The 26,942-nt window shown below is 35.7% G+C and overlaps 2 protein-coding genes across 2 annotated transcripts; one reads left to right on the top strand and one right to left on the bottom strand.

Moving 5' to 3' along the window:
• Nucleotides 1–18,188: 18,188 nt before the first annotated feature.
• Nucleotides 18,189–21,065, bottom strand: LOC141600961 (protein FAR1-RELATED SEQUENCE 5-like). The gene is made up of 4 exons (XM_074421219.1): nucleotides 20,930–21,065; nucleotides 20,654–20,682; nucleotides 18,699–19,568; nucleotides 18,189–18,314 (listed from the first exon to the last, which is right to left on the bottom strand). The coding sequence occupies exons 1-4, from the start codon at nucleotides 21,063–21,065 to the stop codon at nucleotides 18,189–18,191; spliced, it is 1,161 nt and encodes a 386-aa protein (XP_074277320.1).
• A 2,277-nt stretch (nucleotides 21,066–23,342) lies between these two features.
• On the top strand, nucleotides 23,343–26,685 carry LOC141599681 (LEAF RUST 10 DISEASE-RESISTANCE LOCUS RECEPTOR-LIKE PROTEIN KINASE-like 1.2). The gene is made up of 4 exons (XM_074419773.1): nucleotides 23,343–24,744; nucleotides 25,031–25,057; nucleotides 25,166–25,414; nucleotides 25,547–26,685. Exons 1-4 carry the CDS (start codon nucleotides 24,015–24,017, stop codon nucleotides 26,476–26,478), a joined length of 1,938 nt encoding a protein of 645 aa, XP_074275874.1. The 5' UTR covers nucleotides 23,343–24,014; the 3' UTR covers nucleotides 26,479–26,685.
• The last annotated feature ends 257 nt before the right edge of the window (nucleotides 26,686–26,942 follow it).

Here is a 26,942-nt window from a genome sequence, read left to right as displayed (position 1 = left end):
ACAACAATATAACAACACATAGTCCTAGCATGTGAAAACTAGACCGACTCATACTACACTATCATGTGAATCACATAACATCCAGGAATCCAAACTCTATCAACCATAGCCGGCTTGCATCTCACCTTCTATGATTCATAGAATCACCATACAAGAAAGGGCAATATATCAAAGACAGGCATAAGTTCTTAGCACCGTCAATAGTCACTTTGTAACTCGAGTCTATACCACGAGGTAGGGAAGGTAATCGAACCGGTATCTTGGCTCAGCGGTTACTATTAAGAAAACATGGCCAAGAGACAACACAACCCTAGCCTAAAATCTGCGCAGACCTAGACATGCGGATACACACCACCGCACCCAAGACCCACAACTTTTTTTAAAACAAAATGAAGTGAGTACCCTAAGGACACCACCGAAGGGTTGGCTAGTACTTAAGCTGACCCCATACTATCAAAATAAGTACCTGAGGTCATGCCCCAACTTGGATATAAATCCACTAGTCAGGAACACAAAGGCTATCAAGCAGTGAACATATACTCGTCAGAGACTATAAAGACCTATCTATGATGAAGGCCGAAATACTCACCTAGGACCTAGTCCCAGCTAGTCCCAGCTTGAATACTTTAGCCCACACCACACACGACTCACCACACAAGTCAATTAAGACACTCACTTAACCATAAGAGGACAAAAAGTCCAACTTACCAACATAAATGCTAACATTCTATCATGTGAAAGGCTATATAAATGTCTATTCAAAGAACAATCCAACAATATCCTCAATATCAATAATAATCCAAATTCCAGCTAACCGTTAATCTCATAATTCATGAGAACAAGCTAAAATGGCAACAAGGCAAGAAGACTCAAGTATAAGGCATCCAAAGCATCCAACAACCAACATGTGAAATGATAATTACAAATATCAAGGCATAACATAAAACATCCAATCTCACCTCAAAGACAAACCCTCGACCCGAGTCCCGCGACGGGTCATCGGTCAAATCGAGGCTGACCGGTTTAAACCTAGTTTGACCAAACTCGTTCGGTCAATCTGCCCACTCGAGTCTTGGCTCTGCTTTGGCCCAAATTACAAATTTTATCGCAATATTATTCTCATGCTATTTCTAATTTCTATCATGTGAAAAACGAAAGTAACACATTATCAATCACCTAAACACTTAACAAACAACAGGCACACATTAACTACTAATGTGACATTAATTCGTCGAGTAACTCGGAATAGTTACCTTAAGCTACAAAAAAGGCAAGCAATAAACTTGAGAAAGCTTCTAAAACCCAAAATTACTCTTCATCTTCAACCACATATGAGTCACCTAAAATAATTATGTGAAGGGACGATATTAACGAATTATCGTTATATAAAATATGAGACGGAAATTAATTTAAATCAAAACATGTAAATCATATTCATTAGCTATTGTCTTATGTTCATAAACCATTATGACCCTCCCTTTTGACAGGCATACCAAGAAAATTGTCACAACTTTTACGCCCTAGAAACAGTCCCATAAAGCACCATTTTATACGTCCCAAAACTGAGCCCAACTCAGCCTGTCACGGCTCCTAAAACCGAGGCCAAAACAGCCCACACGGCCTCCATTTCGATTGTCCTAAAACAATCGAGGGAAAATCGCACAAAAAACTGGTACCAAAACAGAGTTCAATCAATCCTAAACCAGTCCTAAACCGAGTCAAAACAGTCCCAAAATGTCCCAAAGTACCTGCAAAGCGGACTCAAAAACAGTCTAATTTACTTGCACAATACCACAACTAAACAAGATCCCAAATAGCATCCCAAAACAATCCCTACATGTCAGTATACACCGTCTTAAATATACCACTTACTAGCTAGCATCCCAAATGATCCCTAAAGGTCGGATACACCGTCTCAACTATACAACCGACTAATTAACATCCATAAGGATCCCTATATATAATTATACACCGTCTCAATTATAAAACAGACTAACCAATCTTCTACCAGACCGTCTATTTTAGTACATACAACCGTCTTATAATAAATAAAGCTGAAAATATAAATGGGTTTGTAAAAATACATGACGAAAATGAATTTTACTTACAACGGATTGACGAGAACGACGAAAGGAGCGCTATGGAACAAAAATAGTTGAAAACGGATGACAAACGGAGCACCAGGACGGATTATAGACAAAGGTTGAAGAAGGAACAAAAGAAGGACGAAGAAGGACGAAGAAGAACAAAAGAGACGTGGGAAATGAAAGAATGAGTGACGAGCACGCTTAGCTTTGCTATATATTATACGTACGTTTCTTCGTCGTTAAGAAACTTCGATCGTTATTAAAACCGTTTCGAGTTAAATTTAACCGATTTAAGTAAAAGTTTCAGTAATAAAACGGAATCAATAATAAATAAATTTAATGAGTGAAAATAAAATAAACTCAGCTAGTTAACGTAAATAATACAATATCAGCTTGAATCGGAATTATTAGCGATTTTTACGAAACTAACAGATATTAATAAAAATTGCTAATTTAGTGAAATAAGCTCAAAATAGCTAATTGGACGGTTTTGTTCCCAAAATCCATCTCGGGTTTACTTAAAACAACTTTCATAAGGACTCGTAAAGAAACGGAAATTATTAAATAAATAAACTCGAACTAACTTCAATAAACTCGAACTAACTTTAAATAAACTTATTAATGATTATTAAAATTAACGTATCGAATTATGATGAAATTAATTAATTAGCTAAGCATATATATATATATATATATATATATATCGTTAAATGATGTAATAAAATTCAAAATAGCACTTAAAAGAATTTTATCCAACTTAATAAAATACGGGGTGTTACAATCACCCCATCTTTTAAAAAGTTTCGTCCTCGAAACTTGAAAGTAGAAATGGAAGGTTATGAAAATAAAACTGAAATTGGAATCGGTAACCAAAACATTTAAAAGGTCACTTATCGTAAGAATCAAAATTCTTTCAAAAGTTTCAAATAAAAGTTTCCGACATAACCAGATTCTCATCAAAGGAACGGAAGTGCTCTCGTTGCGCATTCAAGAACATCACATTCCAAATCAAAGATAAGGTCAAAAGGCAAATCATTTGTATAAATCAAAAATCAAAATACCTTCAAAAACATTAATGAAGAGTTTTCAAAAATATAAGTCTCATTCATGGAACGGAATTGCCCTTGTCGTGCACACAAGAGCGCTAACTTTCCAAGTCAAAGACAAATTTAAAACCGAAAATCACTCGTCGACAAGAGTAGAACAAGTTATTAAACGTTTCTAATAACGAGTTCTAACATCCGATCAACGTTAAAATCAAAAGAAAAGGTAATTTACCCAAATTTTCTTTTGCAAAAAGCCAAAATAGAAATAAAGGTTTCACTTTTAAACCCAATTGGGGGTCAAATCCCTGAAAGTGTAACATTAAACTTTGACAAAAGCATCATAATTAGATCAAAGTGAATAGAAATTGGATAAAATTTACAAAAATCTCAGGTTTAGCAACTCAAAACTATGATAAAGAAGTCTATACTCAAAGAGCAATTAGAGAATTTAATCGAATTTTCATTTTCCAAATCTTTACAAATACGTTAGGTTTGCAGAAGTGACATAAACTTTTAAGAATGAATCGAAACTGGTAGCTTGAAAGTTTAGAAGTTGTACAAAAAGGAAAGTAACTTAGATAGCATAAAAAACAAAGTATGTTAAGAGAGCTCAAACTTAACCAACAAGAGAGCTATAAAGAATTTCATAGGGTAGAAATTGAAGTCAAAATTACAAGGATGTCAAAGATAGAGTTTCACAAGATACGAGTGTCAAACTTAAAGGAGGAGCAAGATGAAGCGAGGAAAGGAGGTATGAACGGTAACGCTCATGATCAAGGAGAAAGGGAAATTAGACAACAAGGAAATGTCAGATACTCAAATCTCAAACAACAATGTCATAAGGTAACATCAATTTATGTATGGCTATCAACATCCTAAAGGTATCTCTTTCCAAAATCACATCATAAACCTTACTCCGTGTTTACTCCTAAGGTAACAACACTCAACCTAAGTCCTTCCAATATCACAACTTCTCAAAACCGGGGTTATAGGTCAACCAGAAACAACTCCACAAGCCAAATTATCCAACCAAGGTTAACACCCCACAAAAGAAAAAGAACTATCTAAAAGGCGTTAAGGGAGGATTAGCAAGGGTGAAAGGACACGTTGGGAGGATACAAATGTAACTTCCTAGGAAGAAGAATAGAGAGTTTAGAAGAAGGATAGGCACCAAGAGATTAAGAATAAGGCGAGATACAAAAAGAACGAGAAATATCTTCAAGGAAGTAGAAGCATTCTTCAAAGGTTGAACAAATCTTCAATCCTCAGCAAAAGGCACTAAATCTTGATCTTTTTAAAATATAAGTGTCCTTTCAATGGAACGGAGATACTCTTGGCGATCACTCAAGAACATCAATATTCCAATTCAAAGACATAAAAATACATTTTTACACCAACAAATGATAAAACTAATTATCAGACGTCTCCAATAACAAGCTTTAACACTAATTGACGTTAAAACCAGTGAAAAACATTAAAATATTTTCAAAACCTTTAGTTCAAATTTTTTAATAAGGGCAATAACTCCATTAACTATAAATAAGTTCACGGTCATTGATCTAAGAACGCAACAATTATTAAATGACAATCAACAAACATGTTAGTACCTAACAAAGAGCAAACACAAAGAGACTACAACATAAGATCCTAAATCTACCCATCTTACCCGTCTCTCAAGTTTATTATTTTAAGGTCAAGTTATTTATAGTGGGGTGCACAAACGTGCGTCGGGAGCAAATATGCTCTGATACCAACTTTGACACCCTCATTTATTGCGGAAAAGTAAACACGTAATTCTACAGAAAAACTGACAGGATATGTTTGTAATTGGTTCAACTAATTAAAACCTGTCATTTTTAAAACTTTTCTAAACCATTCACAAACATTTCCAGAAGGAGGATGCCAACACCTGCAAATGCTAACAGACTAATTTACATAACTATGCTAAAGCTGCGAGAATAAAGTGATACAAACCAAAGAAAAAGAGGGAGACATATGTCCCTAAAATGTATGTGACACAAAAAGGGTTTAAGGGTCACAATGAAATAAAACCAGTCTAGGTCCCAAGGTTACTTTGCTCGCTAGCTCGTCCATGTACCCCATATATGCATCACCTACCTGTCATTCGCATTTTATACAAATACGAAAGCCACAGTCAGTGGGGAGTAACTCCGAGTTCTCCCAGCCACGAAATGTCATAATTAATATAACATGTAAACATAAGAATATGAATACGAATCACACAATGCCTTAGCATATAGATGCTAGACAATCGTGCTTATCATGTGAACAACAATATAACAACACATAGTCCTAGCATGTGAAAACTAGACCGACTCATACTACACTATCATGTGAATCACATAATATCCAGGAATCCAAACTCTATCAACCATAGCCGGCTTGCATCTCACCTTCTATGATTCATAGAATCACCATACAAGAAAGGGCAATATATCAAAGACAGGCATAAGTTCTTAGCACCGTCAATAGTCACTTTGTAACTCGAGTCTATACCACGAGGTAGGAAAGGTAATCGAACCGGTATCTTGCCTCAGCGGTTACTATTAAGAAAACATGGCCAAGAGACAACACAACCCTAGCCTAAAATCTGCGCAGACCTAGACATGCGGATACACACCACCGCACCCAAGACCCACAACTTTTTTTAAAACAAAGTGAAGTGAGTACCCTAAAGACACCACCGAAGGGTTGGCTAGTACTTAAGCTGACCCCATACTATCAAAATAAGTACCTGAGGTCATGCCCCAACTTGGATATAAATCCACTAGTCAGGAACACAAAGGCTATCAAGCAGTGAACATATACTCGTCAGAGACTATAAAGACCTATCTATGATGAAGGCCGAAATACTCACCTAGGACCTAGTCCCAGCTAGTCCCAGCTTGAATACTTTAGCCCACACCACACACGACTCACCACACAAGTCAATTAAGACACTCACTTAACCATAAGAGGACAAAAAGTCCAACTTACCAACATAAATGCTAACATTCTATCATTTGAAAGGCTATATAAATGTCTATTCAGCAGACAATCCAACAATATCCTCAATATCAATAATAATCCAAATTCCAGCTAACCGTTAATCTCATAATTCATGAGAACAAGCTAAAATGGCAACAAGGCAAGAAGACTCAAGTATAAGGCATCCAAAGCATCCAACAACCAACATGTGAAATGATAATTACAAATATCAAGGCATAACATAAAAACATCCAATCTCACCTCAAAGACAAACCCTCGACCCGAGTCCCGCGACGGGTCATCGGTCAAATCGAGGTGACCGGTTTAAACCTAGTTTGACCAAACTCGTTCGGTCAATCTGCCCACTTCGAGTCTTGGCTCGCTTTGGCCCAAATTACAAATTTTATCGCAATATTATTCTCATGCTATTTCTAATTTCTATCATGTGAAAAACGAAAGTAACACATTATCAATCACCTAAACACTTAACAAACAACAGGCACACATTAACTACTAATGTGACATTAATTCGTCGAGTAACTCGGAATAGTTACCTTAAGCTACAAAAAAGGCAAGCAATAAACTTGAGAAAGCTTCTAAAACCCAAAATTACTCTTCATCTTCAACCACATATGAGTCACCTAAAATAATTATGTGAAGGGACGATATTAACGAATTATCGTTATATAAAATATGAGACGGAAATTAATTTAAATCAAAACATGTAAATCATATTCATTAGCTACTGTCTTATGTTCATAAACCATTATGACCCTCCCTTTTGACAGGCATACCAAGAAAATTGTCACAACTTTTACGCCCTAGAAACAGTCCCATAAAGCACCATTTTATACGTCCCAAAACTGAGCCCAACTCAGCCTGTCACGGCTCCTAAAACCGAGGCCAAAACAGCCCACACGGCCTCCATTTCGACTGTCCCAAAACAGTCAGAAGGCTGCACAAAAACTGGTACCAAAACAGAGTTCAATCAATCCTAAACCAGTCCTAAACCGAGTCAAAACAGTCCCAAAAATGTCCCAAAGTACCTGCAAAGCGGACTCAAAAACAGTCCTAATTTACTGCACAATACCACAACTAAACAAGATCCCAAATAGCATCCCAAAACAATCCCTACATGTCAGTATACACCGTCTTAAATATACCACTTACTAGCTAGCATCCCAAATGATCCCTAAAGGTCAGTATACACCGTCTCAACTATACAACTGACTAATTAACATCCATAAGGATCCCTATATATAATTATACACCGTCTCAATTATAAAACAGACTAACCAATCTTCTACCAGACCGTCTATTTTAGTACATACAACCGTCTTATAATAAATAAAGCTGAAAATATAAATGGGTTTGTAAAAATACATGACGAAAATGAATTTTACTTACAACGGATTGACGAGAACGACGAAAGGAGCGCTATGGAACAAAAATAGTTGAAAACGGATGACAAACGGAGCACCAGGACGGATTATAGACAAAGGTTGAAGAAGGAACAAAAGAAGGACGAAGAAGGACGAAGAAGAACAAAAGAGACGTGGGAAATGAAAGAATGAGTGACGAGCCTGCTAGCCTGCTATATATTATACGTACGTTTCTTCGTCGTTAAGAAACTTCGATCGTTATTAAAACCGTTTCGAGTTAAATTTAACCGATTTAAGTAAAAGTTTCAGTAATAAAACGGAATCAATAATAAATAAATTTAATGAGTGAAAATAAAATAAACTCAGCTAGTTAACGTAAATAATACAATATCAGCTTGAATCGGAATTATTAGCGATTTTTAAAACTAACAAGATATTAATAAAAATTGCTAATTTAGTGAAATAAGCTCAAAATAGCTAATTGGACGGTTTTGTTCCCAAAATCCATCTCGGGTTTACTTAAAACAACTTTCATAAGGACTCGTAAAGAAACGGAAATTATTAAATAAATAAACTCGAACTAACTTCAATAAACTCGAACTAACTTTAAATAAACTTATTAATGATTATTAAAATTAACGTATCGAATTATGATGAAATTAATTAATTAGCTAAGCATATATATATATATATATATATAAATCGTTAAATGATGTAATAAAATTCAAAATAGCACTTAAAAGAATTTTATCCAACTTAATAAAATACGGGGTGTTACAAAGACTAATCTCAATTTCCATTTTAGAGGAATATCCCATCAACTTTATTTTAATTCATTTTAAGTGAACTATAATCTAGCATGCGAGAATGATTTAAATTAAGTTTATGGCTTAAAGACTGTGACATCTGCATGTCCATGAAAACTAACATACAACCTATATGAGTCAATTTTCATGCAATTTAGTAGTAGGTGGTTTGGTTTTAGGCGAAATATGATGCATAAACTAACATGTGAATGAAAAGCAATAAGAATAAAAAAAAACGTAAAAACAGTAAAAGTCCTAGTGTGGCCTATCCTATCAAAATGAACAATAAATACAAGTTTGGAATCCATCCTTGGACCCGAGAAGCTTGTCTTGATGTTCCATCTTGATCCATGTAGCGGGAGTGAGCTTCAATCTCCATCTTTAGTCTTCTTTGAAATTACAATAAATAAAATTACATAATTGACCTATTAATTACATTCTAATTTCAAAAACCCAAAACTAAAATAAAGGAGATTCGAGATCTCATAATTACATACGAAATCATGTTTCCTTCATTACGAAAACATAATTTGACTAAGGCCACACTAAGTAATACAAATTACAACCGATTGCAAAATTAAATACGTAAATAAAATTCATTCATTCGATTCATTCAACAAAATTAAAAAGCATCAACTAAAATAAATTAAACATACATGACACAATTCCTTAATTATGTTGATTAATTTATCCAAACCACCCATTTAATTGATCAAATTAAGTGACAATTCCTCAATTAATCACAATAATTTTAATCTTAATTCATATTAAACTTGTAATATGAATTTAATCCATCAATATTTTAAACTACTTTAAAATAATTAGGTATCTAAGAATTATGAACCGCTTCACAATTATTTATCATACATTGCAAATTTAATGTATAATCATTCTAGGCCAAAACAAAACAAAAAACCTCCCTTTTATTCTTTGGTCTCGGCAAAATAGAATAAAGAGACAAAAAAAATTTTTATTTTCGGCTGGAACAAAAACACTAGCAGCCCTTTTTTTCTTCTTTTCGGCTAGAACAAAAAAACAACAGTAGCAGCTTTTTTTTCTTTTCGGCTAGAACACAAAAACCAGTGGCAGCCTTTTTTTTTTCTTTTCGGCTAGAACAAAACAAAAAACCAGTGGCAGCTTTTTTTTTTTCTTTTCGGCTAGAACAAAACAAAAAACAGTAGCAGCCTTTTTTTTTCGTCTAGAACAAAACAAAAACAGTAACAGCCTTTTTTTCTTTTCTTTTCGGCTAGAATAAAAAAACAGTGGCAGAAAAAAAAACTTCCAGCAGTTCGTTTTTTTTTTTTTTTTTTTTTTTTTTTTTTCGATTCAAACAATTTTGCTTAATTCAAATTATGAAAATCATCAAAATAAAATTCGTGGCCTTGGCTCTGATACCACTTGTGGGAAATAATCTGTATACTTCCCTTATTATTAAGGATTATAACGAATTTAATGATGACGATCACTAGTCATAAAATAAAATACATAAACAAAAGTAAAAGATTCAGAAATAACCTTCGGTCCTAGCAAATATGGCTTAAGAACAATATCAAAATTGATATTCGCCTATCAGTTGCACCCAAGACGATATGAGATATGCCCTTTGATTATGCTAGAAATCGATCTAAAATTTTCTGTAAAATTTAGTTGTTTTTGTGTTTTTCTGATGAGAGAGAGGAGGCAAGGTCAAGAAAAAGCATTAGGGTAGAAATAAATCTCTCCCTTTCTTTTTATACAGACCGAAATATGGAGTCAATTAGGAAAGATAAATCTCTCCTAATATTCGGCCAAACTGACCGAAATAAGGACTAAAATTCTCCTTATTTTGGTCTTTCCAAAAATATATAATATGTGTTGAATTGTCATCTAGTGAGGATCGAACCCATGACCTCTTGGTATGTGTACCCTCACTATTACCACTATGACACATTCATCTTGTTGATATTAAATACAACTGATTATATTTAATTACGAATCAACAGATTAATTCGTCCAAGCTAACATTATATATATTTAATTAAATATAACTTATTATATTTAATTTACGAATTGACAGTTAATTCGTCTCAACTTAATATTATTTAATTTTCATTAAATAATTATCTCATCAACACATTGACTAACTTTTTAGTCATTTTGGGCATCAATGTAATTATATTTCTATAACCACATTTCTCAAACACGTCCTATAGGTGTGACCTTTAGGGACCAGTTGATCACCGCCATCTGTATGATAATAACGTCAAACTTTCTAGCAAGCCAACCGTTATTAGGTAAACGTTAATCAACTGATTAAATATACGAAGTATACCCTTGTGAACCTGTAAGAGATTTACAAATGTTATCACACTAATTTGTGGAGGACACAAGCTCCAACAATTAGTTATCATGGACATTTGTAAAATCAGAGTGGTATTGACATTCTCAAGATCAGAAACATCATTGGGGTTCGACCTAAGACAGTTTAGTTCGTTTGACAACTCCTTGTTCAATTTGTTTACTCTTTTCACCTCATCAGAGGCAACAGTCGCACTGTCTGTTGCCTTAAGTTCACTTTTAAGATGATAGTTTTCTTGAGCAATTTCCTCTATTTCATCTTGCATGAGATCCAACTTTTCAGTTTGTGAATGACACTTATCAAAGAGTTTGTCAAGAAGCTTACATACTTTTTCTCTGGAGTAAGTCCTAGGTTTGGCTTTTAGAAGTTTTACCTCATTGTCGGAATTGGAGTCGGAATCGTCGGGGTGAGCCATAAGACATCTAAGATGCTCGGTTTTAGAGGGTTTTGAGACTTTGTCCTTGAGACGACTTGTAAGACACATTTTAGCCTCTAATTCCTCCTCGATGATTTCATCGTCCTCGGAGTCGGACATTCCCCATATGGCGGACATGACTCGATTTTTGTAGTCCTTTTTAGCCTTATCTCGCTTATCTTTGGACTTAATCTCATCCCACTTAGGACATTCTTTAATTTGATTTGATTTGTCACCACATTTAAAGCATCCAATCGTGGTGGAGGGTCTTTTCTTTGGAAAGTGTTTTTTCGTGTAGTTATTGTTGAACTTTTTATGTCCATGGCCATTCACCATTCCAACTAAGTTCCTAGAGAACAAAGCAAACTCATCTTCTTCTTCATCCTCATCATCAATTTAAGAGGATGCTAAAGCAAGACTCTTTCCCCTTGAGGATTCACTAGAGTGCTTATCGAGATTGAACTCCTGAGCCATTAGTGATCCCATTAGTTCATGAAGAGATAGAGTGGATAGATCTTTGGCCTCCTCTATGGCGGTAACCTTAGGTTGCCATTTAGTGGTAAGACTACGAAGAATTTTTTGAATGGTGTCTCGGACTCGAAATTTCTTCCTAGGCTTTTTAGTTCATTTATAATACACGAAAAGCGAGATGAAAAACTATTTATGGACCCGTCCTTTGACATGTGAAACATCTCATATTGTTGCATGAGAAGGTCAATACGGTATTTTTTAACTTGAGACGTCCCTTCATAGGTAAGAACAAGGGAATCCCAAATTAATTTAGCCGTAGGACATCCGGAAATCCGACTCACTTCGGCCTCACCAACACACCGTTGAAGAATCGACATCGCTTTTGAGTTTTTCTCGGCCAATTTAAAATCGTTTTCATTGTAATCTTTCTCATCTTTGACCTTAGTAAAACCCGTAAGGATGTCGGTTTCCTCAATAGCAAGAGGTCCGTTCTCAATGATTTTCCAACATTGATAATCAATACTTTTGATATAGTGCTCCATTTTGTGCTTCCACCACCCAAAATTCTCACCGATAAAGACCGGGATCTTGGAGTGTTTTGAGGAATCCATATCCCAAGAATCAAACTCTAAGGCGGTTAGTCTCGATCAAGAGCACGAGGCTCTGATACCAATTGAAGAGTTTAGGATTCTAAGTACGTACCTAAGAGGGGGAGGGGGTGAATTAGGTACTATTTTTAAAATTTCAACTTAGTCTTTATTGAATTAAAGAAAGTTGATTGATAATATGAAGAACAAGTGGATACATCAAGTAAATTGATTCATTAAGAGTGTATCACGTTGTTTAAAAAGATTGTTGTAAGGCAACGATTGATCTGACTGTTGCTTGTATGTCTTAGCTCATGAGAGAAGGCTACTGACCAAAAGCAACAGTATCAGCAACTGTTGTTAAATAAAACGTGAGTGAACAACGAGTAAGATAAATGCAGCGGAAATTAAATTAACGAAAAATTAACACGATGCTTTTGAATTGGTTCGGCCAACACTCTAAGGGCCTACGTCCAATCTTCTTTTATTAATAAGCTAAGTGATCTACTCCGACTACTTAAACCCTTACAATAAAAGGACTAACAACCTACTCCGGTTGCGACACGAGTTCCAAGACTACTCTGTCTAGAAACTCAAGACTCTTACTAGAATGTTTACAAAGATCAAGTTTCCTCGAACTGATTCTATGAAAGAATTGATAAGGACGACTTATAGATTAAACGATTCTAGGCAAGAGAATGCAATACTTATGGCAACGGTAGTGAAGACTGTTGCCACTGGAAGACTTAAAAATATTTTGCAAAGGAAGTAAAAAGCTTTAAGTTCTTAAAAACAAATTTGCAAAACACTTTGAAATTCTCTGGAAAGTCTTGAAAAAATGAGGGAGAAGAGTGCTCCTTTTATAGTGAAGCAAATAGGGTTTAGAGGTCAAGACATAAGGTAGAAAACAAATAATGTTGACTTAGCCAAGTTTGCATTAAAGGGAGCATTCTTCCAAAGGTTGAAGAAGAAAAGGAGCTTTGTTATTATCTTTAAAGGGCTTTTGAAAATCAGTCAAGGCAAGGTTGACAACCAAGTGAAGACATTTTAGAGGAACAATTTTGGAAAGAAACAAGTTCTTCTTTCCAAAAGCCATGATAAAATGTATTGCTATTTTGAGTTAAAACCTTTTGAAAGATGCCATTTGAATATCCTTTTTCTTAAACAATAACTTTTCATAAAACTTAAATATCATAAATGAGTATTTCAAAAATAGAAGTTTGTATTTGAAAATATGAGTATTTTGAAATTGAAGACTTCTTCCAAGTGACACAAGTTAAGGCAACGGTCTTGCTGATTGTTGCCTTAGTAAGCAGACCGTTATTGAACAACAGTCTTGCTTACTGTTACCTTAGTACTACACTCTTTTACCCTTACATAAGTGACTCTTATTACAACACAATTCTTGGGTAGCTTCATCAACACTTCTTGACCTTGAACATTGATTAATTCTTGATTGGGGAAGAGGACTAAATCCTGAACTGGAACATCTTAAAGCATGGTTAAAAGTAGGCATGTCATCATCAACAAATGTGTTCTAACAGAGTGTTTTTGTTTTTCAATTCTCGATGAAAGAAGACATGATTCAATCTAAAATTCCAAATCTATAATGATATAGGGAATTTTAAATTGGCACTTAGACAAGTATCTTATGTTGATAAGATTCTTTATCTATTTAATATCAACATAGGTTGAGGAGATTATTCATTTTGAGGAAAGTGGAATTACTATGAGAGAGTCATAGTCATTCACTGAACCCCATGCGTTGTTGGTCAAATGAGATCGATTGCTGATGATTCCGCCATTAGAACGATCATGTAGGCCTATAAATGCATATCATGCACATCCCCTGATGAAACATATGCTTGGAGCATAACAAGTCAATGACAAGTTATTTCATATGATAAGGTCATTTGAAAACCTTCAAAGAGCGTCCATTATAATTCTTGAGAAGAACTGAGGATCCGTTCTTTTTTTTGGATGACATACTAAGTTGTGTGGAAGGGTTACCCAAACTCTAGTTTCCAAACTTATAAGGATTTATCGAAATCCAAGACTGATTTTATTGACTTAGGAGTAAGTGACTAGAAAAGTGTTCTAGTATCAATCATTGCAAGTTCTACAAATGGAGTTTGAGTACGTTGTAATATGGTGATCAATAAGGGAACTATGGGTAGATCCTTTCGCCAAGTATTTTATCACAAGTTATATGATAACAGTAGGAGCATATTTCAAGCTAAAGAGCCCAGGTCTAAGAAGAAGTCTAGACATGTACTTAGAAAAGTTCATGACATTAGAAATGTCTGAATAGAAGGAAATAGCAATTCATAAAGTTGGACTAAATGGATACATGGTATATCCACTAACAAAGCTTTTATTGCACCTTGACAAGTGTAAAATATACACTTTAGATTATATGATATGAAGTATTAATATGGTATTGACTATTCATATGTGATAATCGCATTTATCGTTTGAGTTTCTTAAACTCATCTATTACTTTGTTATATCCAAATAGTTTGTTGAGACAACATTGAACCCTATTAAAGTGAACTGGATTAACATAGTAATTGCCCCTAGTTACTTATATGAGGTGACGTCTCTAAGTGACTAGAGTGTGAGTTGATTGATGGCAAGTTCAAGTGCCATAGGGTCATAAGAGATGACTAGTCGATCACATAGACAGATTGTAAGAGACACTTTGTCGGACAGTGACCGCTTATAGAGTTCTGGTAATTCATATAGCCTGGTCGTGGCAAGAGCTACTATAGTATTCTTTTGAGTCAATTCTTTGACTAGAGACTGTTCGCCCCAGTTGGCACAGTTTCTGAGTGACTTTAAATTATGCTCTACGACTTTCGTAAATGAGGTCAAATGGGCATCTTTTGGGTCATGATGAGTTGTGGCTAAACAAAGGGAATAGTGCAATAGGAATTGTCCATCCCCTTGCCAGGATTATTTAAAAATCTCAGGGCCACTCGAGGGAACTAAAAATGCGTGGCCACGCTCGGAGGGTATCTATGTTAGATAATTCTGGTCTGACAGTTACTCTCCAGATCGAGGAAACCACTCTTGATATGATCACTTACAAGGACGACCTGCAAGACACCTTACATTGAGTGAGAGATAGTAATAGGACAAGAGAATTGGTGACGCACACTTGTCTCGGACAAGTGGGAGATTGTTGGAGTATGTGTCCTTGACAATAGTGCGATCACATTATTAAAACTCATAATAAGAATACATAAAGAGAGGATTCATTTTTTATACGTCAACTGATCAACATTAATCGGTAATGATTGGCTGACTAGAGTTTGACATTAATGTCGTTTGACGGTGGTGATCAGTTGATCCCTTAAGATCACACTTAAAGGACAATTCCCTTAATAGATAAATTAATTAATTGTATAATGATGCAGATTAATTAATTCCTTAAAATTGAACAAATTACATAAGTGAGCGAGAATATGAATCTTATTGTAATTCGATTAAATGAGATTCGTTTTAGTAAATAAAATGTTATATATTACTAAAATTTTGTTTATGAAACAATTAAATTAAGAATGAACGGTTAATTATAATTGCAATATGTTGTAGATTATATTAACATGAACCATTTTATTTACTTGTAATTGTGAATTACTAGTCAATTGTTGTATATAATTAAAATAATATATGTAATGATATTTAATTGTTAAATATGCATTAATATTATTAATAACATGTTACATGTTACATGTTACACATTATATGACAAAGTGACAATTGAGAAAAATAAAATGGACTCCATATTATCTATATGGACTGGTTTTTAGAAGGGTTTAGGATTAATATGGTTAATTATTTTTAATTGTTAAAAGCATAATGATTACCATCTAATCCAAGACTATACCCTAGTTTGTTTTGAGAAGAACAATAGAAAAAGTAAAGGGGGCATGCATTGGCTCTATGGCCTTCCCTCCATCAGTTTTCTCCCCTCTAAAATGATAAGAGTTGTTCTTATTTTTACTCTAATTCATTCTTACATTTTTACACACTCACTCTTCTCTCGTTTTCTCTCTAAAATTAGTTTTAGAAAAATAAATTGTTCAAAATCTTAAATTTAAACTTACTAAAAGTGGTAATAGAAATAATAATAAGATTAATTTTAAGGTCTCTAATTTCATATATCTAGTTAATATATAAATTATATTTAAGGGGTTGTTTTGGTGCAATTAAAAGGAGGTTCTCACAATATTGAGACAAAGGAGGATCACCCATTTACCTTGAGCTCAAGAACAAGTATAGAAAGGTGTTCTTACTTGTGCCCTATAAACCGATTTCACTAATGTAAGGAACATTTTCTTTACTTATCTATTTATATATTGTTATGCATGCATAATATCAACATCTAATTTATAAGAAATTTAAATTTATAATTAAAGAGTTTAATTTGAGGGTTAGTGAATCCTTTCAATGTTACCACGTAAAAGATGCTAACAAATTATTTAATGATGGTCACATAATGACCTATATTATGCAATGAAAGTTGAATGTCATAAGAAATACATTTAACACATAAGAATACATATTCGGTGAACATATTTTTCTATTATGTTATCAATTTATATAAGGTGATATTTTGGGGAAGAAAGAAGACAGTACTTAGATTGATGGTTGTGTTTTGTGATATAATGGCAAATCAACTTTGGATATAATGGCAAATCAAATTCAACTTTGGATATAATGCCATACATGTTCACATATATAGACATTATATTACCACCTAAAAGGTGCTCACAAATTGTGCAATGATGGTCACGTAATGACCTATATTTAACGATTCATTAAAATACATGTCCATAATTATTAAACATAATTTCAAAATGACAAATAAGAGACCACATAATTATTAAGCCAAATGATAAGTAGTTGAGCACATGTCTTCAGCTTAGCAAAAAGTGATGTGGTTTTCTAAGCGTGCACATTTGTTGCAGAAGGGTGTGGTGCGATGTCGCTTGCAAAAGGTCAAAATGTTACCATATCTAAAACGTTCACAGGAGCCTCAGAATTGGCGTGTAGGAATCGCAATTCATCGGTCCGCTGTCATTGGATTTCTTCGTTTTCTTCTTCTTACCGAGAGACCGTTTCTTCCTTTGGCTCCTACCTTTCATCGTACATCGAACAAGATCTAGAATTTCACGCCCTTCGCTTGTTTGAGTGTTCTGGTCCGCATCCATTGCAAGCTTTTTTAGTAGAGAGATTATTTCAGCATTGGCCGTAACACAGAAGTTCTCAACAATTGCCCTTGCTTCCACAACGTTCTGGCTCTTTGTTATCAGATTGTTGACATTTGTAAGCATTAAACGTCGCCAATTTATGGCCTCGTTTGCAGGACTTCGGCGCATGTCTGCTGGGAGTAAACGGTTCCACACCTCAGTCTTTGCAAATTTAGTCCACCGCCTTAGAATGTAAGCGGTCGGGATTTCCTTAACAGAGTGCATGTGGAGGACGCGTATGATGTGACTGCATATCATGCCAAACACTTGATACTTTCTACAAGTGTAGTCAGTTAGATGGTTCACACAATCATAAGTCACGTGATGGGATGATCCCTCATTGCCACCGGTGTGCACCCTATACAATAAAGTAGAGTCTTCAGATTGGACAATAGTTGGTCGGGTACCCATAGCAAGTCCAAACTCTTTATCAAACACACGAAACAGATCTAGAGTGTAAATCTGTGACGCATGTTGCAAGAGGTCCACTAGGGGGAACACGGAGGTCGGGGTCGCTCTAATACAGTTGAATTCTTTGCGCTCCTCCTCTCCTCTCCATCTTCGGACACTCGTTTCAAATATACCAAAGAATTCGGTAACTGAAGTTTTTTTTGAAGCTTGGAAACCCATTACATGGTTTGTACTCTCGCTCCTTTGGGAAGAAATAATACCCATTGAAAAATGCATATTATTGAGTGTGGTGCGCCATTTTGTTCATAGGCTGTACAGTCTATTGAACCATGGGTGGTTGTCGAGGCCATACTCTGTCGTCATTGTTCGCCATGTCGCTTCAAATTCAGTTTCATTAAATCAACCATTTAGGCATTTGTTGAACATATTCTGGAATGGCCTATCATGCTTTAAAGATCCAAAGTGAGAGATGGCATTTTGTTGGATATGCCATTGGCATAGCCTATGTCTGCTTTGTGGGTATACCTGCTCAGGACAGAAGACAATGTTACCATATCGAGGTTAGATGTTTACAACTTCAGAATTGATTTTAATGTATACATAAGTCCTTCATATGGTGACATATTAGAAATATTAGTCAACAAATTTATCAATATTATATGTCATCATATATTGGATTATTGTTGACATTTGAAAAACTAATATCGTCAGTAAAAAATGATAACATCTAGTGATATATTAGTGACATATTAGACGTTAAGTTAATAAGTTTGTGAATATAATATGACACCATTTGTTGAGATATTGTATCACATTAGTATGATTACTAACATAACATAGCTTGAGTGGTCACATATTGAACAATTAACTGATCATGTGGGAAATTTAACAATTGTAAATAGAAAATACCGCTTCAACAGCATTTGCCATTGCTTTAAGACCAGTGAAAATGGAGACAAGACGAAGATCGTCACCCATAGCTTCATTAAACACGTTGAACAACCATTGAAATGATTCTTCTTTCTCTTCCGATAAAAAAGCACACCCAAACATGACATTGGACCAGTGGTTATTTTTACCAACAAACGCACCGCATATAAGATTGTACCAATTGGTGCGGTACGTTGTGTCAAAGATCAGTACATCATGATACAATCGATAGTCCTCCCTCATCATCGAGTCACACCAGAAAAGGTGACATAGTCTCCCTTCTTCATTGAATTGCACACAGAAGAAGAAGCCCGGATCCTCAGACTGTCTTCTAGTCAAAAGATTAATAAGTGTGGCTGCATCACCGCACTCAATCGCTTTGATCTTCAACCTATGTACAAAATTAATATGATCCCTCTTCGTGTGTCCAACAAATACATCACCTCCCGCTGCGGCAGCTGCCACCTTGTATTGAACAGAGGGGGCGACAAATGCTTCTGTCATAGCCTCTATAGTCTCTACCTCGGCATCGCTTATTCTCCTTTCCGATCGGTGATGCTGCTGCCACTGCGTGGAGGTTAAAGCATGGTTGTGTATTGTGATATGTTGCAGTACCTCCCACTGCCCATCCTCGTTTACTTGCGACCTTAGGCCATCTTTGCATTCACACCGAGTGATTGCAGCATTCCTCAGATGATGAGTAGCAACATGGGGTAAACCATTCTGAACTAGCCTACTACCATTTCCATGTTTTCCTTCACATGAGAATACAAAGTATCTCTCGACTTTGGGTATGCCAGGTCCGTTTGCTCTGCGAGAAGTTGCTTTCCTAATGCTGAAACCAACAGCCTGTGAGTGTTTCCGATATATCTCGTAGACCTCTTCCTATTTTTCTGCTGTCGTTCTCAATAGTGACTTCTAATAATCAGTACCTGCAGAAGTTAACAGGGTCACATTAGAACAAAAAGTATGGACATTAATAAGATATAAAACAACATGTGCATTTTACATTATCCTACTCACTCTAGTTGACAGGGTGACATTTGTCCTAAAAGTATAGACCTTTGTGAGAAATACAACAACATGTACATATACAACTGAAATAATCTAGTTGACAGGGTGACATTAGAACGGAAAGTGTAAACACTATGTAGCTATACAAGAAAATCCAATAATAAGTTGACAAGGTGACATTTGTCCTAAAAGTATAGACCTTTGTGAGAAATACAACAACATGTGCATTTACATGAACTGAAATAATAATCTAGTTGACAGGGTGACATTAGAACGGAAAGTGTAAACACTAAGTGGATATACAAGTGCCTTAAGATAATATGTTGTACACTATTTAACAGGTCGCATAAGCACTAACAGTAGAAACATTAATTGATATACAACAACATATGTTTTTTAATGATATGTTGTACTGCAATGTTGACAGGCTGACATTAGCAGTAAAAGAGTAGACATTAATTACTTTATACAAGAACATGTGTCTTTAATTAATTAATACTCCCTCTCAGTCGTTATAATGTTCCCCTTTGATATGGGCACGATACTTAAGGAAAAGTATTAAAATATTAGTAAAAGAGTTGTGTGAGGTTGGTGGTAGGAGAGAGGGATGAATTATTAGTAGTTAAATAAAGAATTGTGGGGCCAAAACATAAAGGAAAGTAATAAAATAGGAGTAAAAGAGTTGTGTGGGGTTTGGTGATAGGAGAGAGAAATGAATAAAATAAGAGTAAAAGTTTCTAAAAATAGAAAGGGGAACATTTCTTGAATAATCCGTTTTGGGAAAGAGGGAACATTATAGTGACTGGGAGGGAGTATAAAGTAAAGAAATTTATATGCTATACGACAATATCTGCCTTTTGATAATTTCTGACTCAAATAGTTGACAAGGTGACATTCACACAAATGATATACACATTTACACACGAAAACTCATAAACAAACATGTATGCTACAATGAAAGACATATACACCAATATTCAAGGAAACAATCATCACACTTCATATTCCATGAGAAGAGAGCAAAATATTGTTTTATTAACAACATTCAACAGAACAGTGTTCAAAATTTGTAAATTTTATTATTGGATTTGCCCTAATAATAATAATAATAATAATAATAATAATGATGATGATGATGATGATGATGATGATAAGCTATAAGTTCTCAACAACATAAACATCCTAATTCTACATACCTTTAATCTTATCCGTCAACCCTTGATAAATTATGACATCATCGTCATCTTCGTCCTCCATTGTACCGTCACTTAGGGCTCCATCGATTAGGGCTACATCGATTAGGGCACCATCAAGTATGCATCCGTCGCCCATGTCTTTTTTTTCCGCACAATTTAGATATGAGTAATACTGTGAATTGAGAACAATTTGTAAGATGAATATATGATTGTGGAAAATAGAGAGGAAACAAGTTGAGATTTTGTGACTCATGCAAGGATTAAAGGAAAAGAAGAGCAGCAATGAAACAGAAGCTCATGTGAAAGGAAAGGAGGGCATTAAATGCTTGCATGTTTATAGCAAATAATTGGAATTAAATATAGGGTTATTTAATATAAATACTCCAAATTATATGCAGTCTTCCCAAAATACTTTAAACTATAATTTAACTCAAAATAAACCCAACTTTTGGATATCCTCTCTCAAAATAGAATAAGAAGACCGACTACCTACTTAGCAGGTCATTACTCATTACCATCTTAAAATTTCTTTAATAATTATAATTGTAATAAAAAAATTTACTATTATTGTTCATCATTCTTATAATCACTAGACATATTAATCACACTGCCCTCCTAAAAATCCAACCTCACTAGACAATCCCTCCTCCACCTCCCCACCCAGTACCACCACCATCAGCACACTCCTCTTTGTCAGAGCAATTGATGGGCCAGCCTAGATCTAATCACCACTCTGAATCACATTCTGGTGCGAGTGTGCGACCACCACCGCACTTGTGGATCACCATCACTTGTCCATAAAGTCACCACCATAATAATACCGTCCTCCGTCAATCAAATCATCTTCTTACTCTATTGTCCTTGGTAATCGATTTCTACATTATACCTTCTCTCAATAGCTCTTTTCTCATTCCTTCTTCTCCCTCTCTTCTTCATCACCTTTGATCCTCACTTTCCCAGATTTTTAATTCTCCTCTTTTCACCCTTTTTCATTGATTTTTTTGTTTTTATGATTACTGGGCAATTGGGCATGTCTATGATGCGATAAAGTCGTGTTCTTTTGCAATTTAATTGTGTTTTTGTAGTATTTTGCTATTTGTTTGTATTGTTTGTTGTTGTTTATATTTGAGTGGTAAATGGGGGTATGTACGGAGAGTTAAGGAATTTGATTTGTTTGTTGTTGTTTATATATGAAGATAAAAATGGAGGAGATGGAGAGAGGGGAGAGATGAATTAAAATGGAAGAGGATAAAGTTGTCATTAACGCAAATGTTATTAGGGTTCCACTTAGAGTTGTTAAGTTACTCTGTTTAATTGTTGCATCACCATTTAAAGGATTGGAGGAAATTGTAATGGAGGATTAGGAATAATGAAGCAGGAGAGAGGAGAGGGGGGAAATTGAAAAAAATTGTAGGTTATTGTTGTAATGGGGGAGGAAGTAGGCGAAGTTCATGTTGTAAAAAGAAAGAGCATGAAGTTCATCTTCTGGGTTTAGGTAAGAATGCCAAAGTTCAGTATTTTGTAACAAGAAGAGGAGAAAGACAAAGATCAAAGAAAGGTGGGACACACTTGCTTTAACCTGCTATTAGAAGTTAATAAATGACCAATTCTATTTAAAAGGAAGGGGTGTATTAGTTGAGTATATTAGTAGTTAAATTATAGGTTGTAATATTTTGAGAAGTAGCCTAATAGTTTAGAGTATTACTGTTAAATAACCCTTAAATATATGAGTCAAGTACAATTAGAGATTAAAAAATACCAATTGTACAGCCCCCTCATAAATGCATGCAGCTATTTGTCGGCACCTTGTTTAGTAGACGCGGTTTTAATATGGGATGTATTTGACCCGTCGCAAGCTTGCGACGGGTACTTCCGTCACAAATGAGAATTTGTTTATATGCATTCCTTCATATCCATATATATTATACACCTAACCTCAAATTTCAAATCAACGTATGAGATATAAAGAGTAGTTTAAACCGAAGTCATCCTATGCCGAATACGTAATTAGCAGTTAAAGTTTAGTGTTACGGCCGATTAGCACATGGGCCGCCCGACTTTTGACTAAAGGGCGGGTAAGGGCAAGAATAATTGGTCCATAATTCTTACCCGGTCCGCCCACTATAGTCTTAAAAGACAACTTTTTTCTTCACGGTTCGGTCAATGTCCGATCCAAGCCCGCATTTACATAGCTCTAGACTTTTGTCATGTTTTGCCCAATACAGCCACATAAGAGTAGACGTAAGTGTATGCGTTTATGACCACAAGATAACGTAAGAAAGAAAACCTAATCATTATGTTTTTTTTTTTCTATTCCATCACACACGTCCGTCAACTTTCTTGATGGGCCCTAAAGAGCGAGAATAATGAACAAGAAGAAGAAGAATCAACGAAGTGTAATCTATGCTCCGCAACTACCTACTACACATAGTTTCCAGGGAGTAAAATATCAGCAAATACGACTAATTTGTCCAACGAAAACAACTTTTCGTCCACGACTTCATACGACTTGACTACTTGACTTCTCAGTAATTGCCTTGAAGTTTACTGATTACCTTGTAAAGAGATTGATTATTGTCTTTGACTCTTTTCTTAACAATGGTAACAAACAAATTTCTCATTTCTCAACCCCTACATTCACCCCTCGATTCTAATCCGAGTGGTCGACCCACAGTCCCACACATTTATTGTGAGCGAAAATTTGATTTTATGAAACATTTATTTGAATAGAGGGAATATAATCTTATTTCGTTATCTCTATTTTTTTCCTTTCTCAAATCGTCTGATTTATCACAGAGTAGTATCTATCGAAACTCATGATAGGTACTATAGGTGATAAGTTTGAATCCAAATTCTGGTTTGATTGTAAATTGTACTGGCAATTACAAAATCATGAAAAACAATAGCAGGGTCACTTTCATGAAGTCTTCCAAGTACTTGAAGCAAGACTAATGAAGTCAACGAAGACGCGTCTCACAATTTTATAGCTATACTATATGCTATACTGCAGCTTTGTTGTTAATTATAGATTCCCTCAAGTAGAAAACCTCTGGTTTTATTACTGTTAATATTCCGGGTTTTCCAAATGTTGCCTCTTACTATTTCCTTTGCTATTTTCATCATTTTTCTTGTATTGCCTGCATCAAGTAGTGTTGGTGAAAGGTATGAGACATGTTCTTCTTCATTTTTTTCATGTGGAAAAAATAGTTCAGATGTTGGGTACCCATTTTGGGGAGGTGACAGGCCGAAATATTGTGGCCACCCGTCCTTGCAGCTCCAATGCCTTCCCAGTGAAAAAGGAGACCGAGCCCAACTAATTCTCGCTCAAGAAAAATACGCTCCCTATGATCTTCTTAGCATGAAAATTAATTACCCGAACATTATCCTTAAGCTCCGTGGGTATGATAACATTACCTGCACAACCTTCAGTAAGAAGTATAGTGACTTGTTCGACATCACCTCAAATGATGAGAGCATTACCTTAATCTACAATTGCCCAAAACACTTGTCCATGGGTAATCTTCATGACCCAGTTCCATGCTTCGGATTTCCAACCCATAATTATGAAGCTTATTACCTCCATAACATGTCAGCTATAAAGGAATATGCATCTTGTAGCTCATTTGAGTTCCCAGTTCTTAAGGATCAGTTGGATCTTTATAATCAAGGAAAACTGGGAGCATTTACTCGAGTCTTAAAGCATGGGTTTGAGGTCAGATATAAGTATTCATCCGACTCTATCAATTGTACGAGTTGGGGCGGTACTTGTGGGTCGTCTGATCATTCGGATTTTGTGTGCTTCTACCGAAAGTCAAGTAAGTATATTACTCCGCAGTATTTATTCCCTTAAATGTACAAGTATTGTTTTATAAACTGCTTCCAAAATGAAGAATTTTACAGTGTAGAGCTACGTTGTGTCGTTGTCTGACAACATTACTCCCCAACCCCGTCACTTGCGGGACCTGTTGAGGATCTATGTTAGTGTTGTTGCTATTTATTGTATTTCATTTAATGGGTATTGCACAAATATTAAAGCCTAAATCACTGCACACATTTTCGTCATATCACTCGTCCATCTAATTGTTTCAATCCCATCTGCAGGAAATTGGAAGCTCATTCTCGGAATAGGTACGAGGTTATCGACAATGCTTCTGAGATCACAGTGAATTTTATACATAGTTTCCTGTCTTTGACCAGAAAATAATGTAAAATACCTGGTTGATTTTACTTTTTCAGGCATTCCGGGGGGCGTACTTTTGCTTTTAGGCCTCAATATTGGTGTCTGCTGTTACTTCAAACTCAGGTCCCGTTCACCAGCATTTCTGTCAAGGATACTTTCTAGAGATCCTGTCACATCTGACCTCGAAACAGGGAACACATTACATGGTATACCAGTCTTTTCTTATACTGAGCTTCAAGAAGCCACCAACAATTTTGATGCAGCCCGGGAACTGGGAGATGGAGGCTTTGGTATTGTCTACTATGGTAAGAAAACATATCGAGAGCGATAGACTGGGATTATTTGATGGTCCTGTTATAGATTGCATGTTGTTTGAAATCTTAGAAATTAGTCATTTGAACCAAGTGAATTAATCATCATTAATTGTTTTTAACTAGGCAAACTAAGAGATGGAAGAGAAGTAGCAGTGAAGCGATTATACGAAAAGAGCTTTAGACAAATGAGTCAATTTATGAATGAAATTGAGATTCTCACTGGTTTGCGCCACCCAAATCTGGTTACACTGTATGGGTGCACATCACGTCACAGCCGAGAGCTACTACTCGTCTATGAATACATTTCCAATGGTACAGTTGCTGATCATTTATACGGTGAGAAATCAGGGTCCGAAGCAATGACATGGGCAATCCGGATGAAGATTGCCATTGAGACAGCCAGTGCACTTTCATACCTGCACAATTCCGAGATAGTACACCGTGATGTGAAAACCAACAACATTCTCTTGACTGACAACTTCTCAGTCAAGGTAGCAGATTTTGGCCTATCAAGGTTATTTCCTGTGGATGCTACCCATGTCTCGACTGCACCACAAGGGACTCCAGGGTATCTTGACCCTGAATACCACAAATGCTACCAAGTGACCAACAAAAGCGACGTCTACAGCTTTGGAGTAGTCCTTGTTGAACTGGTATCTTCCTTACCAGCTGTGGATATTCAAAGGCAAGATAGCGAGATAAATCTATCAGACTATGCAATGAACAGAATCCAAAGAGATGCATTAAACGAATTGGTAGACAAAAACCTGGGATACAACTCGGATGTCAAGGTGCGGAGAATGATAAGTTTAGTGGCAGAGTTGGCATTTCAATGCTTACAACAAGAGAAAGAAGTTAGGCCTTCCATGACAGAGGTTCTCGAGGCCTTGGAGAGAATCCAAGGATTCGATTATACGACACTGGAAGCTGAAGAAATGGACGAGAAACGGACTTCAGTAGACACCCATGACACCAATGGGATACCTCCAGCTTCACCAAGCTCTGTAATTGATAATTGGGCTATAAAGTCTAATACATCAAATCCCAGTGGCTAAGCTCTATGGTGTTAATCGTTTCAAGGTAGTCCAAATTATTTGGGATTAAGGCTCGTTGTTGTCCTCTTCAACACTTTTGTGGTTTGTACCTGGTTGGGATTTGAATCTGGTGGGAGAACAGGTGGTTTGTAACTTTGTATATATAGCTATAATTTCATGCTTGTAGATAGGTCTTTTAACAGATAAAATATGTAGTAACACTTGAGCTCATGTTTCTCATTCAGTTTACCAAAGTTGATGCTTTGATATTATGAAACTAGTGATATTCATTCCGAAGTACTCCCTCCTATTCAATTCAATTAGGGGGTATTCCACTCATTGATCCGCGCCAATGACCAGATCGGACCGGACCACTGAATAATAATTTGGTCCGGGTCAGATCAGACAAAATTTTATTTGCTCCGATTCACTGTCCACCTTTTTTACTCTACTTTGGTCTTTAGTCCAGACATAGACCAAAATAA

Source organism: Silene latifolia, chromosome 9 (genome assembly GCF_048544455.1).
Source record: "Silene latifolia isolate original U9 population chromosome 9, ASM4854445v1, whole genome shotgun sequence".
Taxonomy (NCBI): Eukaryota; Viridiplantae; Streptophyta; class Magnoliopsida; order Caryophyllales; family Caryophyllaceae; genus Silene; species Silene latifolia.
Note: the sequence above shows the minus strand (reverse complement) of the source record. Positions and strands in the feature narration are given on the sequence as shown.

Bases quoted from the DNA above. Each gene is read 5' to 3' on its own strand.
- LOC141600961 (XM_074421219.1), bottom strand. From the start codon at position 21,065: ATGGGCGACGGATGCATACTTGATGGTGCCCTAATCGATGTAGCCCTA. The intron at 20,683-20,929 runs GTATGTAGAATT...CTTTCATTGTAG, and splicing joins GTTGACGGATAAGATTAAAG to CATACATGTTTGTTTATGAG. The intron at 18,315-18,698 runs GTATTTTCTATT...TGTCCTGAGCAG, and splicing joins TGGCAAATGCTGTTGAAGCG to GTATACCCACAAAGCAGACA.
- LOC141599681 (XM_074419773.1), top strand. From the start codon at position 24,015: ATGTTGCCTCTTACTATTTCCTTTGCTATTTTCATCATTTTTCTTGTA. The intron at 24,745-25,030 runs GTAAGTATATTA...TCCCATCTGCAG, and splicing joins GTGCTTCTACCGAAAGTCAA to GAAATTGGAAGCTCATTCTC. The intron at 25,415-25,546 runs GTAAGAAAACAT...GTTTTTAACTAG, and splicing joins CTTTGGTATTGTCTACTATG to GCAAACTAAGAGATGGAAGA.